We start from the raw sequence: 19,353 nt of genomic DNA on the forward strand, positions 1-19,353 counted from the left end.
ATCAACCACCTTCTGCTTCTTCAATTATGCAAGTATGTCTTTTTGAACGGTTCACTTGCAAAGGTTGGAGGAGTGGGGGTTGGTGACATTTGCTACCACAGACACGAATGCATTAAAACAGTGTAATATTGCACAAAATGTTCAAATATATCTGGATGTTCAAATGATCGACATTCTCTTTGTTCATTTAATTAACTTTAATGAAATTGTGCAGTGTTATAAACAATAATATCCAGCAGTCAGTTTTCATACAAATTAGTTACTTATAGGAACGTTAATCCGAGATAAAGGTTAGTGTTATGAACTTCTGCCACATTTGTAACATTACCATTTAGTGTTCAACGGTGTTTTTGGAAACCAATACGGTTCTGCCCTTATTACTCCATCTTGAACATGAATAAATGGAATGCTTCCCTGACTGTATACTTGTTCCAAAAGCCCTAAGTCTCATTCAATTTACAGTTAGTTACCTCCAAGAAATGAGGGAGCTTATGTTAAAACAAAGACACACATATACAGAGTTATATAAATAGCTTATTGCCCCTGAGGGGATAAATTCAATTTAATTCAAGTTAAATTGAATTGGTGCCATGTTACCACCAACAGTTCCAAGACGAGGGAATACGAATCCAAAATAACTGTGATCGAACATTTGGTCCCAACATCACCTAGTACTCTCTTTGACAAGTGTTCTATCCATTTCTATCCCCATGTCAAAGTATTGGTGAAGAGGTAAGGCACTGATATTGAAATTGACCCACCTTTGACCCAAATGTATCATGTCTTATCAATACAGTCAAGTAGATTTGTGAGCATTCAAAACAAGTCAACAACTGTGTGTATGTTAGACCTTAACACAGGTTTTTTTGCAGCTCTTCTCCGACTCAAATCGGTTTTGATTTCCCTGACAGCCTCCGAACCAGAACTGGGCACAGGCATTAGCCGTAGTGTCATAGTACCACTTCACAAAGTAATTCCTGCAAGGCCCGGGGTCCAGAGTCTGTCCACATCTCTCATCTGGGGAAAAAGGAAGAAAAATGGGGGACATTGCTTTTACTTGTACTGTATAGCGTTGTATGAAATGACAAGAATAGGAAATGGGGAAATATCAGCAAAGGCTGCACAGTAGTTTGAGCTCTGGAAAAATGCTATATCCTATCAATCAAATCACCTGGTATTAAATCATCCTGGGGCAGAGGTGGAGAGGTTGGGGGGAGCCCGGGTAGCTTTACTACGGGAAGGGGCCTCTGGGTGGGGGCCTGGGAGCCCGTCATGACCACACTGTGGGAGGGGTTCTTCATCTCTGACGGAAGAAGGAACTCTGGTAGGCGCTTGAAGGGTTCCCTGTCAAAGGATGGGACCCTGTAGGTCTCTGAGTTATCTCGGTCCCCGGTCTGGGAGCCCTGTGGGGTAAAGACTCTGTCTGACTCTCCTGGTGGACCTGGCTGTTTAACAGAGGGTAAAGAAATTGATATATGTATTTTGTACATCTGCTATAGTATGTGATTACAATCAAAATTGTGACACACAGATCCATGTATGAACGCATTTGCAAATGAACATGTGCATGCACAGACGCAACACACACTCAATTCATGGCTCATTTAGTGGAAATTCAAGTTCAGACACTTTTCTTATGTGGGGCCTTTTTAGCAATCATTTGGTTATGGTGAGTTCTCCTAATTTTCTTCACAATATTATATTTTACAATGACATGATTTATTGTACTGCAAAGCTTAGTGAGCTCTGTAAAGATCTGCAAATGTGCAGCCCTATTCTGATCATGACAGAACCATTATGTAAAGTGGAAGTGTTGTCATTCTCACCACCATATGTGTTTTTTTAAAGTCTCCATTGAAAGTGGGCGTGTCAGTATCAGTCCTCTCTGGGGTTTCCCTGACAATCCCGGCTTGTCCAGGGGTTCCGGGGGAGTATCTGGAGCTAGGGATGGAGCTGAATTGGGCCCCGCCATCACTCTCACAGATCCGACTCAGCAACTTGCTCTCAAGGGCTGGACGAGCCAAGACAAGACAGTACCCCGATATTATTGGGACTAGGCAATAAGACACAGCTATGTAAAACGTACAGATATTTAGGACTGAATTTTCTTTGGATAATTTTAACAGCACAGGTGTTTCTCTGGCTTTAGAAGTATTTAGGCCCACATGAACTATTCAAATATAACTGTGGCTTTACAAGATGTTCCTTGCAGGGAACATAAACTTCAGTAAGAATGGACATCATAGTGAAAGGTACTTCCTGCTTACCAGGAAGTGTCCTGAAGTCATCAATCAGGTAGACGTGTTCCCTGTCTGGGTCAGAGGCCATGAGGTGGAGCTCTTTCTTAAACTCCTCGTACAGCGGATCACTCTGGTTCACCACCCCGATGACAAACGTCTCAATGTTACTGCCATTGGCCTCTTTCACTGCCTCCTCCAGCCTCACAGAGTCCCTCTCGTCCGCCTGTCCATCTGTGATCACTATGGCCACTTTCCTCACCCCGGGCCTGGCCGCCCGGAACACCTGGTTGGCCTGATGGATGGCGCTGCCCGTGAAAGTGCCTTCGCCCAGGTAGGTCATAGTGCGGACCGCCTTCTTCACCTGGTGGTGATAAATATTTATAACATCTCTGATGTAGCCTGGTCCCAGATCTGTTTGTGAGGTCTTATGTGACAATGACCATAAGAGTTGGCAAGACAGCACAAACAGATCTGGAACCAGGCTACTGTACTAGAGAGTAAGATTTTTCATTTTGGACGCTTGAGAGAAAATCAACTTGCATTGAACTTTTATGTCATATGAATTGAATGTTATCATTACAGAGGATTCAATAAAGTTTTGAGAAATATAAAACTGAGATAGTCTTGACCTGGTCCCGGCTGGCTTGCTGGTGCAGACTGACCACCACCATGTCGATGTGGCTGTAGAGGACCACCCCGACGCGAGTGGTCTCCCGGCTCACGGAGGCACGGTCGACCAGAGCGTTCACAAAGTCCTTAACCACGTTGAAGTTGTCAGGGCCCACACTCTCTGAGCTGTCAATCACAAAGACCAACTCCAGTGGGCTCTCACGGCACTTCACCCCACAACCTGGGGAAAGAGATAGATTCATTGAAAGTCTCTGCAAGCAGCCATTACAGGTATGGTATTGTACCTGGTGTGTGAATTACCACAGTACCACACTAACCACATATAGATCTGACCAGTTTGATGACCTCCTCTCTCTGTAACAGATGGTAAAACACTTTAGTGTCTAGTCATTGTAATACTACAGTACGGCGGTACAGTGTACAAAACAGACTATACTTACTGTTAGGCCAGGTTCCCCTTTTTCTCCCAGTCTGCCCTGTAATTCAGGAGGTCACTCAATAACAAATATATACATCTGATAATGTCCATGCTTTTTCCAGATGTATAGTAAGACTAGTACCAAAGGTCCAGCCGTTCCTGTCTCTCCAGTCTCTCCCCTGTCCCCCTTTCTGCCTCGTTCACCCACGAACCCCCTGTCTCCCTGTAGGAACAGCAAAACTTAATCATTTTTCTATAACTTGGAAAGTTCAAGACCATTTGTGAGACTGAATTTGGTTCTGGCTGCCGAGATTAGAGATTGGATAACATCTCTATATTTATTAAGCTACATGTTATGTTGTTTGTGTGGAGGTTCTTACCTTATCCCCTTGAATACCTTGTCCTGGGGGCCCCCTGGGGCCCGGGATCCCCTGGAATCCTGACTCCCCCTATCAGGGAAAATCAATTCATCATTTTGACCTGTGGAAACACAGCACTAGTATATGCTTGGTTGTACCATGACCTAACATGGCTTACTAAACGGTCCTTTAACTGTACCTTTGGTCCTTGAATGCCCTCTCCAGGCAGTCCCTGGGGACCCGGTGCTCCAATCTGACCAGCTGACCCCTGCAGAGAGAATCATGTCATCGTGATGCTCCGCCAGTCATATGGTTCCTATTAACCTTGTTCAATCATTGATATCCTGTGTACTCAAATCACTATGGCTAATTTCTCCTCCTACACATTTGTAAAAAATATTATTATTGGTCTGAATAGGATTTATGACCTTGGGGCCCATTAGACCAACTCCTGGTGCTCCAGATAGTCCTGTGGGGCCTGGAGTTCCCCGGTCTCCCTGAACAGAAAGATCCTCAGGTTAAATACTCACATAGAGTTCACAAAACAAACACATTAAGTTGCCCCTATAATTGGGTTAAGGTTATTTTGTGACCTAAATAGAGTTTATGCAATCATTACACCGGAAAACTTACCTTAGGACCAGGTAAACCTTTTCCTTCTGGTCCAGTCTCACCTGTCAGTCCTGGTACTCCAGGGGCTCCCTAATAAGCATGACAGAACATCCATTCATACAGTATACATACTGAATAGTCAGCATAGATTAATGAGTATGATCATAATACTAGAGAAATGGGGATACTTACTGGAGTTCCAGGAAGGCCTTCCCCTTCAAGCCCAGGTGGACCAATGGGCCCTGGTAGCCCTCTCTCACCCTAAAAAGTGAAAGTGGTTTCACACCAATGGTCTTATGTGGTTCATTGGACATTTGAGAAATACTTGCACCTCCCAAATCAAACTGAAAGAAGCTGAATCAAATGACCTTCGGTCCAGTGATTCCTATTCCTGGTTCACCAACATGTCCGGGTGGGCCTACTGCACCAGGGTCCCCCTGGAAACAAAACAACCCCACATAAAATAGAACACTGACGTCATCCTTAAGATATGGTAACACTTTAATATCCTAATAAAGTAGTAACCAACAGTGTTGTCAATGTTCCTTCTCACCAGAACTTACCTTGATACCGGGTAACCCCCGCCCAGGTGGTCCGTTTGTACCTGCTCGTCCAGCACTTCCGGCTTCACCCTGAAACAGGAAACATTTTATAACAGCAGAACCAACCATGCTTTGGGTCAGTAGTGTTGAGCATGACTGTTGTCCATGTGCTTACCTTGGCCCCCATTGGCCCCACAGGCCCTACTGCCCCTAGCTGGCCCCTGGAGCCCCGCTCGCCTCGGCCCCCCTGAGAGAATAGTCACAGCTTGATTTCAGACAATCTTTTCCATACATCCTTTAAAATAGGGAAAATGCTTTAAGATAACTGATTTGTACCTTTTCTCCAGGGACACCTTTTCCGGGTGCCCCATCAGGTCCCCTGGGCCCATGTAACCCAATGTCACCCTGACACCATGTGAAATAAATACACAATACTGTAAACAATGAACACTGTCAGTTGACAGACTGACATTAATGTACTGTCCTAGTGATAATGACATTGCATCACAGCACACTGTGCCCACCTTCTGTCCTATGTCTCCATCCTCTCCAGAGAGGCCCGGAATACCAGGCAACCCCTCCGATCCTGGGTCTCCCTAGAGGAGCATTTACAAATCTCTATTAACACAGTTTTACTTGATCTGGTTTAAATACTGTCTTACTGAACCATCAGACTTACTTTAGGTCCTGGCTCCCCAACACCGCTCTCCCCTGGGATTCCAGGCTCACCTGAGAAGCCTTGGCTTCCCTGCAGAACAAACAGTACATGTGACATCATATCTACTAATGAATATACTGTACGTTTGCGTCTTGCATTCAGATCTAAGACTTCCATTTTTGCCTGACATTAGACTCCCTTTGATCATGTGACATTCAACCTTACCTTTTGGCCCATTAGTCCCACACCTGGATTCCCTCTGGGGCCTGGAGGGCCCACTGGCCCTTGGTTCCCCTGAAAATAAGGAGACATTAGAAGAAAAGGAATATGAGTATAAGTATGTGTGAGTATACAGTATGTTTGAGAATAGACAAATTGACATTATACAGAAGGATCTGACTGCAGGTGAATCAGAATGTACCTTTTCTCCTTGAATTCCTGCCCCTGGCATTCCCACCGGTCCTTGTGATCCAAGCTGTCCAGGATTTCCCTGAGAGAAACATAAGATCTCCCATCAAATGTCATTTCACTGAAGGAATATGGGATCATTCTCAATGGATCGTTGATCATTTATCATCATACGGACCAACATAAGACCTCAACATAGTAATGTCCAATAGTCTTAAACTTGCTTTACCTTATCACCTTTGACCCCAACACCAGTGAGACCACGCTCACCTCTGGGGCCCTCGTGGCCTCGATCCCCCTGAAAAAAATAGATACTTGAGTTCACATTGATAAAAAAAAAAGACATATTAATGGCCCGTTGTAATTATACCAGACCTCATTTTGACTTTAGGATGTGTACAGTTATACCTAACAGTATAATACTTGGACACTTAAATATTTGCCCACCTTTGAGCCAGGGAGCCCCTCCCCAACAGCTCCCTGGTTACCCTGTGCTCCAGCAAGTCCTGGGGGTCCCTGAAATAAACAGTTTCTTAATTTTTGACCCTCAAACAGTTTTAAAATGTACTGTCCAGTAAATGGCAACATTTAGTTTAGTTTTTAGGTTACCATTGTCAAATCTGATCATATGAATCAGAGGTTGAAGGATAGGGTCATGTATAACGTTCCCATAGCAATCACTGTTTAGGTATCCAAAGCTGGCATCTACAGTAATACTTACTGGCTGTCCTGGCTCTCCAATTCCAATGGGACCAAGGGTTCCTGGTCTTCCCTGAATTCCTTTGGCCCCCTGAGAACAATGACACATTTCAACATTTATGTTATTTACATAAACTGTAAATGTATAGCATAATCTCTGTAATGGTTATTATTAGGTTACCTTTGGACCTGGGAACCCAATGCCAATGTCACCTGCTGGTCCAGATGCACCGGTGGTTCCTTGGTCCCCCTGTGTTAGAGGTGTACGATCACTGTGTGAATGCGTCAAAACTCCTACTACTTGAAACCCACGCCACCAACAAGTTAGTCATAAAACACTTCTATTTCCAAGTTCATACTGTAAGAGAAAACCCTATCCCGGTGCTTCTCCACAGAGGAACTCTATCCATTCCAACAGGATTGGAAGGATGGAAAGTGGCAATAAAATGCAGACAAAGGATCTTCATGGGATTCAATAACGCATCTCAGAATGGCATTTACGAAGAATACAGCAGTCACTTGTTTCTGCTATACATTATGTTCTTGATTATGTCAGATTTTTTATATTTTTTATTGCTAAATAGCTAAGTGGCTCTAAATCACTCTTGATTCCAAGGCCTTCCTTGTTTGAGAGGTCTGGTCAATGTGTGACAGAAAGTGAAGGATCGGTACTTAAATAGAAACGGACAGCAAGGTCAACTCGGCTCTCATGGCTTCTCTGGCCAAGCAACACACTTTGACAATAGAGATGCTGTGTGAAAATGTGTTTCCATGTACGAAAGTGTCATACAGTAGCACCCATGAATGTAATTGGCTGATTTCCTAGCCCCCTTGAATGTCATTGGCTGAGAATCAGCGTGCCTACTTTAGGTCCTGTTTGGCCCTCCGGACCCTGGTCCCCGGGTGGTCCATTAACACCCTGTGGAAGAAACCAAAAAAAATCCACAAATGGCCTTAATGAATAAAAGAACAATGAAGTTGATTTATATAATGCACTGGTTCCATTGCAGTATCCTAATAGGTCCATGTGAAATGATGTCTACAACAGCCTTTTTTCTCACTGTACAGTATGTAGCTACTGTTTGTATAGAATTTATAGCCCAGAAAATCTAACTCATCCCTGATATCTGACAAATCTTACATTTTACAATGTACCAGTTTGTAGTCAATTCTTACAGTTGAACTAATGCAATACAAATGCACAGAACTATACAGAACAGAGCAGTAGTTTCGTTCCATTGTCAGGGCCTGGTGTCAAAACAACAGTATCACTGATACCATGCCAGACGAGGGGCTGATAGTGAGGAGGAACAGTGCCACTGTACTGGCAACCCTGTCCTAGCAGCTAATCCTACGACACAAAGTCTGCTCCTGGAAAAGAATAATATCCTGCAAGCCTGGATTCACTGCTTTAGATCCCATTAGCATCGGGATTAGGCGTAATCCAAAATTCACATTCCATAAGTGCATGGGTGGGAAAACGACAAAACTCAACTTCCATTATCCATATTTGAGAATGAAAGTGAATAAGGGATGTCTCTGAGTGACTTAGATGTCGTCTAATGTCTGTACTCATTTTCACCCTGTCATCAAACAACATCTCAGTGAAAGAAGTACCCAGCCCTTGCTCTAAAGTGCATCATTCATTGAGAATCAATTAACCTATTTCAGATGAACATACTGTATCATATGCATTCATGATTAAGACAAGGTCCTAAAAAGATGTGTTAATGTGTTGAAGGAGTTAAAAACAACAATGTTACATTGTACCTGGTCTCCTCTAGGTCCCCGTGGGCCAGGAGGTCCTCCAGGGCCCTGTAAGATGACAAGATGACATCATGCTTCCGTTGGCACACATATTGTAGAATAGATCACAATGTTGATTGAACCAAACTGGCACATTAATCATTGTACTTACTTCATCTCCTTTTCCCCCAGGGGTGCCACAGTCTCCTATCTCCCCCTGAAATACAGCACGGGTTCAACCAACCATTGGCAAAACACTTTTAAGCAAGACAGTTGTATTCTGAAATGTCTTGAAAGCAGATGTCCCACCTTGTCACCTTTATAACCAGGACTGCCCTGTGAAGTAAGAACAACAGTGTTCAACACCCAGTACTGAAGGTATCTCAGTCAACTATGGAAATGTGGCGGTTAGATGGATGTTAATAATGACAGAATAAAGAAATACATAGTATACCTCAAGACCGTCACTTCCTGGTCGGCCACCGACTCCAGGTTCTCCCTTGTAGAATTGAGACAGTGTTATAAATGTGAGATCAGGATTGTATGTAGATCACTGAGGTCGTTAAAATAGTGAAAATCACTATGTTTTTACTACTTACCCTTGATCCTTTTGGACCAGATGGTCCTTCATATCCTGGATCTCCTTTTGTACCCTTGACGATACACAATAAGTTAGTATATGGAGTCATTGTCAAATGATAGTATTCTGTATTTCTTACAAGGTTTTTGTTTTGTTTTTTTGTGTGGTGCGTCAGTCATACTGGGTTACTGCATAATCCTTACTGTAGACCTAGATGTTCTGTTGAAAAAACGTCTAGTGTACTCACTGGGTTTCCAGGAGGGCCTCTCTCCCCTCTTTCACACAAACACACTTCAGCCTGTGGACACTGATACAATGAAAAGAATACAAAATCAGTCTTATCACACCACCTGCTACTTCCAGTGGCATTGTAGTGTTTATTGTTTTGAAGTACTTACCGCCTCAAGCGCTATTGCACCCTGGATGGGAAGAAAATACAAGACGATTGTGTGAGGTTTTTACCTAGAAATAATTCCAACAGTACCACTATTGACTGAACATTGTATTGTACCTGAGCAAGCCTTACTGTACATGAACAATGGTACAGATGGTCAAGACATTGTTCTAAGGAAGAATAAAACAACAGGGGGTACAGGTGATACAAAGCTAGATCACTTCCTGTCAGTTTTGCTTAATAAAGCTGTTCTCTTTTAAACCTCCGCTAATGACTATGAATTAGAGAAACTATGATGGATTTTTGGAAAATGTATAATTTATGCTATTATTTGCCCATAGACAGGTCTTGATCTCATTTAGACTATAGACAAATCTCTGTGTTTATGGAAAATGCATATTAGGGGAAGAATTCCCCACACAGGAACAATTCTGCCAATTGAGGTTTGAGCCCCCGCTTAGGACACAGACATGATAACAAGACAAGTTTATTTGAGGAGCTCAGTACTGTTGGACAGTGATGTTGTGTGTCAACTAACTTAGTTACCCTCACTATGTACCCTCACAAACCTCTGGAAAAAGCTGTGAAGTTCTCATACTCATATAGAAAAGGCAGTGTGCAAGGTACTATCATACCCATTTCACACTACAAACTAATGATCCCAAACCATACCGTGCTGGCCTGGTTAAGCATACCAATCATCTTCAACTTGAGTGTAGGGTGACTTTGATAACAGAACACTCACCAACTCTTTCAGTAACTTCTCCTCTAGCTGGGGGTCAGTGAGACTGTGGACGAATTGCTTGGCCGGTGTGCTGGCGATAGCCCGGAGTTTGGCACTGTTCTGGCTCTGGCGGGCCAGGTCCGACAACCCTATAGCAATGAGCTTCACGCCACTACCCTTAGCATCCGCCGCTGCTCCGATCACATCAGGGTTCCTCGGATGATCGGCACCGTCGGTCATGAGCACCGCCACCCTGACGCTGTCCTCCTTGGTCTCCTGGGTGAAGAGCTGTGTGGCGTTGGTGATGGCGTAGGTGGAGTAAGTGCCATGGCCAATGTAGACCATGGAGCTGACTCTGCTGTGGAACACATCCAGGTCCTGCCAGGCAGTGAAGCTGTGCTCTACAGACACAGAGCTGCTGTACTGGAGAGCAGCCATCCGCAGCTTTAGGGTCCATCCAGACAACTGGAGCATGGTGAGACGAGTGCTGAATTGCAGAACAAAGGACTTCTGCTTCTCGAACAGGAAGGTCTTGGCGCCCTCCGAACTGTCCAGAATGAAGGCCACCTCCATGGAGCATGTTGTCATGTCTGGGAGAGGGATGCATACATGTGTTTCACATGGAGATCGATTGGATAAACTTCAGGCAAATGTCAAACGCAAATTAACATTTATACTGAACAAAAATATAAATGCAACGTGCAACAATGTCTAATATTTTTGCTGAGTTACAGTCCATAAGGAAATCAGTCAATAAAAATGAATAAATTAGGCTCTGATCTATGAATTTCACACAGTGGTGTAAAGTACTTACGTAAAAATACTTTAAAGTACTACTTAGTTTTTTGGGGTATCTGTACTCTACTATTTATATTTTTGACTACTTTTACTTTTACTTCACTACATTCCTAAAGAAAATAATATACTTTTTACTCAATTCTTTTCCCCTGACACCCAAAAGTACTTGTTACATTTTGAATGCTTAGCAGGATAGGAAAATTGTCCAATTCACGCACTAATCAAGACAACACATGGTCATTCCTTCTGCCTCTGATCTGGCAGACTCAGTAAACACAAATGCATCTTTTGTAAAATATTTCTGAATGTTGAAGTGTGCCCCTGGCCATCCATACATTTTTTAAACAAGAAAATGGTGCTGCATGCTTTGCTTAATAGAAGGAATTTGAAATTATTTATATTTTTACTTTTTATACTTAAGTATATTTTAGCAATTACATTTACTTTTGATACTTAAGTATATTTAGAACCAAATACTTTTAGACGTAGTATTTTACTGGGTGACTTTTACTTTTACTTGAGTAACTTTCTATTAAGGTATCTATACTCTTACAAGTATGACAATTGGGTACTTTTCACCACTGATTTCACATGACTGGGCAGGGGCGCAGCCATGGGTGGGCCTGAGAGGGCATAGGCCCACCCACTTGGGAGCCAGGCCAACCCACTGGGGAGCCAGGCCCAGTCAATCAGAATGGGTTTTTCCATACAAAACGCATTATTACAGCACAAGGTGCACCTGTGCAATGATCATGCTGTTTAATCAGCTCCTTGATATGCCACACCTGTCAGGTGGAGGGATTATCTTCTCACTAACAGGGATGTAAACACATTTGTGCACAACATTTTAGAGAAATAAGCCTTTTGTGCGCATGGAAAATGTCTGGGATATTTTATTCCACCTCATGAAACTACTAACCGCCTCCAACATAGTTTGCAGTACGTCCAACCAGCCTCACAACCCCAGACAACTGTCATGTCTTTACTATCATTAACTGAAGACTGATGGTTTTTATCAAAGATTCTCTGTAATTAGTTATTACGCGATTAGACTGATTAATCATGTAACCGTAATTACTAGGAAGTCGGGGCACCAAGGAAAAATATTTAAATTATAAAGTTATCATTTCCTAAAATAACTTTTCAGATATTTTATCTGATCAATTAGTCTTCGAATTAATGATTTATTTACATTACCTCACATTATTCTCATTCCAAACGTTGTAAATTGTTGGTTATCTGCACGAACCCAGTCTTCATTATGAGTCATCCATACATCAATTGTCTTAAAATCATTTATTTATTACTAACTAAGTAATTCACAGAAATGCATAAACAAACAAACAAACAAGGTAAATGTGGTTACATGAAATGATAGGAGAATGTGCCCTAGTGGGCTAAACCGGCATGGCGGCTTGTTAGACAAAAGGGGAAGTGGGGGTCGACTAAGAAGTCACTACAGAGTGATAATTATAACAATTGAAATGCTAATCCTTTACCCATGAACGCTCACTCATTTGGGAACAATTGCAATCAATATATATATGTACGCTCAGTGTGTTGTCTTGATCGCCGGTGAAAAGTTTATTTATTTTGTAGAATTGTCCGTCTCTCTCCCTCTCTGTCGTGGTTATAGTGGATAGTTCAGAGTGACATTCATTCGTTTCATTATAGAATCGTTGTTTCGGCGGGTGTCGTTCTTCGCGTTCAATGATGCCGAATTCCTATCTGCAGACTAGTAATTAAGATCAAAGACTTGTTCTTATTCTGTCGGTTTCGATAGTCTAAGAGTTTAACCATGTGGTATGGTTAAAATATTCAGCAATGGTCTACCACCTTTGTCCTCCTAATGGAGAAAAACATGGTCTGCAACCTTTAGCTATCTCGTAATTGAGGTAAGCTCGGTCTGCTGATCAAAAACTCGAGTGGGGTTTTTATTCAGACTGGCAGAAAAGGGCTGTCCCAGGACGCATGACCCTAACTGGGCTCAGGGGCGGTCCTCTGATTTAGTTAACTCCAATCCCCTTTTTGAGTTTTCCTTCATTAAACAGTCCAAAATCACATTGTAAATTTGTGTAAACAATTTCATACTCACTCATTCATCTTATACAATAATTAGATGTAAACCTCATATCTGAGGCTATTATATAAACAGTGTTATGGTAATGTGGCCACACCCGTCTCCCATGAGCTTCCCTAAGTTGTGACAAACGGACCAGTTCGTAGCTGGATTCTTCACCGATCTTTTATACTTTCTCCGGAACATGAAATTTGTGGATTTCCTTTGTTCTCCATGAAAATCTATTCTCTCTATACTGTGTGGCCATGTGGCAGGGTCGTCTCAGGAATTTACGACCTCTGACCACAGCAGCCTAGTTGAAGGAGGCAAGGGAGAGGGGGATGGGGTTGCTATACCCAAAGAGGCCAACGTCATGACACAACATTGTGAACAGAGTGCCCCATGGGTGGTGATGGGGTTATGGTATGGGCAGGCCTAAGCTATGGACAATGAACACAAATTATTTTATTGCTGGCAATTTGAATGCACAGAGATACCATGACGAGATCCTGAGGCCCATTGTCATGCCATTCATCTGCCGCCATCACATCAAATTTCAGCGTCATAATGCACGGCCCTATGTTGGATATGTACACAATTCCTGGAAGCTGAAAATGTCACAGTTCTTCCATGGCCTGCATACTCACCAGACATGTCACCCATGGAGCATGTTTGGGATGCTCTGGGTGGACGTGTACGACAGCGTGTTCCAGTTCCTACCAATAACCAACAACTTCGCACAGCCATTGAAGAGGAGTAGGACAACATTCCACAGGCCACAATCAACAGCCTGATCAGCTCTATGCGGAGGAAATGTGTCGAGCTGCATGAGGCAAATAGTGGTCACACCAGTGGTCACACTGGTTCTGATCCACACGGCTAAATTATTTTGTTGTTGGTATATGTGACCAACAGATGCATATCTGTATTCCCAGTCATGTGAAATCCATAGATTAGGGCCTAATAATGTTTTTTCAATTGACTGATTTCCTTATCTTTGAAATTGTTGCATGTTGCCTTTGTATTTTTGTTCAGTATGCAGGGCGTTCGGAAAGTATTCAGACCCCTTGACTTTTTCCACATTTTTTTTACATTACAGCCTTATTCTAAAATGGATTTAAAAATATATATATTTGCATCAAGCTACACACAATACTCCATAATGACAAAGCAAAAACAGAAATACCTTATTTACATAAGTATTCAGGCCCTTTGCTATGAGACTCGAAAGTGAGCTCAGGTGCATCCTGTTGCCATTCCACAACTTGATTGGAGTCCACCTGTGGTACATTGAATTGATTGGACATGATTTGGATAGGCACACACCTGTCTATTTAAGGTCCCACAGTTGACAGTGCATGTCAGAGCAAAAACCAAGCCATGAGGTCGAAGTAATTGTCCATAGCGCTCCGAGACAGGCTTGTGTCGAGGCACATATCTGGGGAAGGGTGCCAAAACATTTCTGCAGCATTGAAGGTCCCGAAGAACACAGTGGCTTCCATGACTCTTAAATGGAAGACGTTTGGAACCACCAAGACACTTCCTACAGTTGGTGCCCGGTCAAACTGCGCAATCGGGGGAGAAGGGCCTTGGTAAGCGAGGTGACCAAGAACCCGATGGTCACTCTGACAGAGCTACAGAGTTCCTCTGTGAGGATGGGAGAACCTTCCAGAAAGAACCATCTCTGCAGCACTCCACCAATCAGGTCTTTGTGGTAGAGTGGCCAGAAGGAAGCTACTCCTCAGTAAAAGGCACATGACAGCCCACCTGGAGTTTGCCAAAAGGCACCTAAAGAATCTCAGACCATGAGAAACAAGATTATCTGGTCTAATGAAACCAAGATTTAACTCTTTGGCCTGAATGCCAAGCGTCACATCTGGAGGAAACCTGGCACCATCCCTACAGTGAAGCATGGTGATTTCAGCATCATGCTGTGGGGATGTTTTTCAGCGGCAGGGATTGGGAGACTACTCAGGATCGAGGGAAAGATGAACAGAGCAAAGTACAGAGAGATCCTTGATGAAAACCTGCTCCAGAGCGCTCAGGACCTCAGACTGGGGTGAAGCTTCACCTTCCAACCGGACAACGACCCTAAGCACACAGCCAAGATAACGCAGGAGTGGTTTTGGGACAAGTCTCTGAATGTCCTTGAGTGGCCTAGCCAGAGCCCGGACTTGAACCTGATTGAACATCTCTGGAGAGACCTGAAAATAGCTGTGCAGCTGTAACAGTATAACTTTAAACCGTCCCCTCGCCCATACCCGGGCGCGAACCAGGGACCTTCTGCACACATCAACAACGAAGCGTCGTTACCCAGATCCTCTCAAGCTCTGTCAGGTTGGATGTGGAGCGTTGCTGTGTAACGGATGTGAAACGGCTAGCTTAGCGTGGGCGCTAAATAGCGTTTCAATCAGTGACGTCACTTGCTCTGAGACCTTGAAGTAGTAGTTCCCCGGCCCCTTTTGTGGAGCGATGGCTCCACAAAAGCCGCAGCAACCAGCGATGGCTCCACAAAAGCCGCGGCCCTTGCAGAGCAAGGGGAACTACTACTTCAAGGTCTCAGAGCAAGTGACGTCACTGATTGAAACGCTATTTAGCGCCCACGCTAACTAAGCTAGCCGTTTCACATCCGTTACACTCACCCCCCTTTTGACCTTCCTCCTTTTTCCGCAGCAACCAGTAATCCGGGTCAACAGCATCAATGTAACAGTACAAGTTTAGACCGTCCCTCGCCCATACCCGGGCGCGAACCAGGGACCTTCTGCACACATCAACAACTGACACCTACGAAGCGTCGTTACCCATCGCTCCACAAAAGCCGCGGGGAACTACTACTTCAAGGTCTCAGAGCAAGTGACGTCACTGATTGAAACGCTATTTAGCGCCCACGCTAAGCTAGCCGTTTCACATCCGTTACACAGCAACGCTCCACATCCAACCTGACAGAGCTTGAGAGGATCTGCAGAGAAGAATGGGAGAAACTCCCCAAATACAGGTGTGCCAAGCTTGTAGCGTCAGACCCAAGAAGACTTAAGGCTGTAATCGTTGCCAAAGGTGCTTCAACAAAGTACTGAGTAAAGTGTCTGATTATGTAAATGTAAAAACCTATTTTTGCTTTGTCATTATGGGGTATTATGTGTAGATTTATTAGAAGAAACATTTTTTAAAACAATTTTAGAATAAAGCTGTAACAAACAACATTTGGAAAATGTCAACGGGTCTGAATAGTTTCCGAATCCACTGTACTACTTAGAGTAAATCACTGTTTCAATGATTTAGACATTTAGACATTAATAAATTAAAATCTTCCTGTTGGCTGAGAACGTTGTTTGACTTTTCCAGCAGATTGTGCACCCTTTTTTTTTTTTTAGAAAAGACAGAAACACCTTAAAGAGCAACTGAATGTAAAAAGCAATTTTTCCTCTTGAAAACGGCCTATGTGCCATCGATATGAGTCAGAAACATTTATTCTAGTGTAAATAGGATCATTTTTGTCATTAAGTCAGTCCAAAACTAAGATTTGTGAGATAATTTAGGAAAAAGAGGGTATGACAAGGAACGATGGTTAACTGTTATTCTCAGTCGCATTTCCTAATGAGGAGAATTGAAACCGAGGCTAAATCAGTAAATTCAGCCCCCCTTTATCATGCACGGGCTATTTCAGATGTAATGTAGCCATATAGATAAAAAATAATAACGGATAAGCCACAATGACTGACCATCATCACTAACATGTGGACGTCATTTACCATTTTCTCCATCTCTGAGGACACTGTACTTTCCTTTTCTTCTTCTCTGGCCTATAGCCTCGTGAAGAAGTGCCAACAGTAGAAGGAACAGAGCCACTCCTTTCCCCATGTTGTCCTTTCTCAACATTCACACCCTAAACATAAAGAAAAAAAACATGTCTTATTCAAGTGTGACATCATTCTATATGGCAGGTGTGGATGCGATCTCCTACTCAATCACGATCATTCTTGATTCTCACCCCAATTGTTGGAGCACAGAATCAATGTACAGTACATGAGCCATCTGCAGAGTCACTGTATCAACTATGGGCTGAAGCTGGCAACATAAATGTACTTTATGAATTCCTGTAATGTTGTCAACTACAGTGCCTTGCGAAAGTATTCGGCCCCCTTGAACTTTGCGACCTTTTGCCACATTTCAGGCTTCAAACATAAAGATATAAAACTGTATTTTTTTGTGAAGAATCAACAACAAGTGGGACACAATCATGAAGTGGAACGACATTTATTGGATATTTCAAACTTTTTTAACAAATCAAAAACTGAAAAATTGGGCGCCCCTTTACTTTCAGTGCAGCAAACTTTCTCCGGAAGTTCAGTGAGGATCTCTGAATGATCCAATGTTGACCTAAATGACTAATGATGATAAATACAATCCACCTGTGTGTAATCAAGTCTCCGTATAAATGCACCTGCACTGTGATAGTCTCAGAGGTCCGTTAAAAGCGCAGAGAGCATCATGAAGAACAAGGAACACACCAGGCAGGTCCGAGATACTGTTGTGAAGAAGTCTAAAGCCGGATTTGGATACAAAAAGATTTCCCAAGCTTTAAACATCCCAAGGAGCACTGTGCAAGCGATAATATTGAAATGGAAGGAGTATCAGACCACTGCAAATCTACCAAGACCTGGCCGTCCCTCTAAACTTTCAGCTCATACAAGGAGAAGACTGATCAGAGATGCAGCCAAGAGGCCCATGATCACTCTGGATGAACTGCAGAGATCTACAGCTGAGGTGGGAGACTCTGTCCATAGGACAACAATCCGTCGTATATTGCACAAATCTGGCCTTTATGGAAGAGTGGCAAGAAGAAAGCCATTTCTTAAAGATATCCATAAAAAGTGTCGTTTAAAGTTTGCCACAAGCCACCTGGGAGACACACCAAACATGTGGAAGAAGGTGCTCTGGTCAGATGAAACCAAAATTGAACTTTTTGGCAACAATGCAAAACGTTATGTTTGGCGTAAAAGCAACACAGCTGAACACACCATCCCCACTGTCAAACATGGTGGTGGCAGCATCATGGTTTGGGCCTGCTTTTCTTCAGCAGGGACAGGGAAGATGGTTAAAATTGATGGGAAGATGGATGGAGCCAAATACAGGACCATTCTGGAAGAAAACCTGATGGAGTCTGCAAAAGACCTGAGACTGGGACAGAGATTTGTCTTCCAACAAGACAATGATCCAAAACATAAAGCAAAATCTACAATGGAATGGTTCAAAAATAAACACATCCAGGTGTTAGAATGGCCAAGTCAAAGTCCAGACCTGAATCCAATCGAGAATCTGTGGAAAGAACTGAAAACTACTGTTCACAAATGCTCTCCATCCAACCTCACTGAGCTCGAGCTGTTTTGCAAGGAGGAATGGGAAAAAATGTCAGTCTCTCGATGTGCAAAACTGATAGAGACATACCCCAAGCGATTTACAGCTGTAATCGCAGCAAAAGTTGGCGCTACAAAGTATTAACTTAAGGGGGCTGAATAATTTTGCACGCCCAATTTTTCAGTTTTTGATTTGTTAAAAAAGTTTGAAATATCCAATAAATGTCATTCCACTTCATGATTGTGTCCCACTTGTTGTTAATTTCTTCACAAAAAAATACAGTTTTATATCTTTATGTTTGAAGCCTGAAATGTGGCAAAAGGTCGCAAAGTTCAAGGGGGCCGAATACTTTCGCAAGGCACTGTATTTATACAGACCAACTAAAACAACATGCCACATAATTTATGTTTTTTTTCTTGCCTAGGGAACAAAGTCATCAGTGTAATGTAATCAATTTTTTATTTTCTACATTCCACAAGAGAAAGTAATTGCCCAACTACTTAGAAAGTTGTAATTTGATTTGAAAATGTGGATTTTATCATCTTACCTTAGTTCCTATTTAAATACAGCCGCCGGTTTTGGTATAATCATCTGGAGTGGTTTAGGAAGCAGCATCTCGTCCTGATCACCAGTTCGGACTAGTCCACTACGTGAAGTGCGATGTCGCTTCGGGAAGGACAGCGCTCGGAAAGAACGTGTAGATTATTGTGCGCTACACGTCACTATGTATTATCTTCATGTATCTTTATGAAGTTTCACAGTTTTACAGACTCACAGACACGGAATAAATTGTTGTCACCCATAGGACGTGTATGTGACCAATACAATTTGATTTAGTATTGCGCGTAATACTGTAGCTCTGGGCAGTGTACACAAGACTGAACTCTTTATAACGTATTACGTTTAATTAAGAACTATAGAGGTGTAAAAAGCTGAGGATAAAAAGTTAAAACACGTTGTGGTTTCTTTTAACATTTCACTTTCCCCACAGTCTACGTTGAATCCCGTTATTTGCAATTTAGAACTATTTGTAACCTTTCTGCATGGTGATTGTTTGGATGTTGTACATTCAAATCCCAACTGATACATGTTATGAAGATTTTCCTCTTCTCCACTTGCACGCCTACTAAC

The 19,353-nt window shown here is 42.8% G+C and overlaps 1 protein-coding gene across 1 annotated transcript; it reads right to left on the reverse strand.

Annotated features, from left to right (window-relative positions):
* Positions 1-178: 178 nt before the first annotated feature.
* On the reverse strand, positions 179-19,162 carry LOC139365775 (collagen alpha-1(XXVIII) chain-like). Its single transcript, XM_071102859.1, has 36 exons — positions 18,770-19,162; positions 16,617-16,750; positions 10,032-10,600; positions 9,291-9,311; positions 9,140-9,199; positions 8,912-8,965; positions 8,767-8,811; positions 8,622-8,648; positions 8,485-8,529; positions 8,337-8,381; positions 7,432-7,485; positions 6,748-6,816; positions 6,589-6,657; positions 6,315-6,383; positions 6,097-6,165; positions 5,881-5,949; positions 5,685-5,753; positions 5,481-5,549; positions 5,326-5,397; positions 5,138-5,206; positions 4,977-5,048; positions 4,823-4,891; positions 4,628-4,696; positions 4,452-4,520; positions 4,281-4,349; positions 4,076-4,144; positions 3,847-3,915; positions 3,669-3,737; positions 3,431-3,511; positions 3,311-3,346; positions 3,188-3,224; positions 2,870-3,090; positions 2,268-2,601; positions 1,827-2,011; positions 1,172-1,445; positions 179-1,017 (listed from the first exon to the last, which is right to left on the reverse strand). Exons 2-36 carry the CDS (start codon positions 16,741-16,743, stop codon positions 845-847), a joined length of 3,567 nt encoding a protein of 1,188 aa, XP_070958960.1. The 5' UTR covers positions 16,744-16,750; positions 18,770-19,162; the 3' UTR covers positions 179-844.
* Between the last annotated feature and the right edge of the window lie 191 nt (positions 19,163-19,353).

The sequence above is a fragment of the Oncorhynchus clarkii genome, chromosome 2 (genome assembly GCF_045791955.1).
Source record: "Oncorhynchus clarkii lewisi isolate Uvic-CL-2024 chromosome 2, UVic_Ocla_1.0, whole genome shotgun sequence".
Classification (NCBI taxonomy): domain Eukaryota; kingdom Metazoa; phylum Chordata; class Actinopteri; order Salmoniformes; family Salmonidae; genus Oncorhynchus; species Oncorhynchus clarkii.

Bases quoted from the DNA above. Each gene is read 5' to 3' on its own strand.
- LOC139365775 (XM_071102859.1), bottom strand. From the start codon at position 16,743: ATGTTGAGAAAGGACAACATGGGGAAAGGAGTGGCTCTGTTCCTTCTA. The intron at 4,145-4,280 runs GTAAGTTTTCCG...CTTTCTGTTCAG, and splicing joins AAGGTTTACCTGGTCCTAAG to GGAGACCGGGGAACTCCAGG. The intron at 3,225-3,310 runs GTAAGTATAGTC...CATCTGTTACAG, and splicing joins AAGGGGAACCTGGCCTAACA to AGAGAGGAGGTCATCAAACT.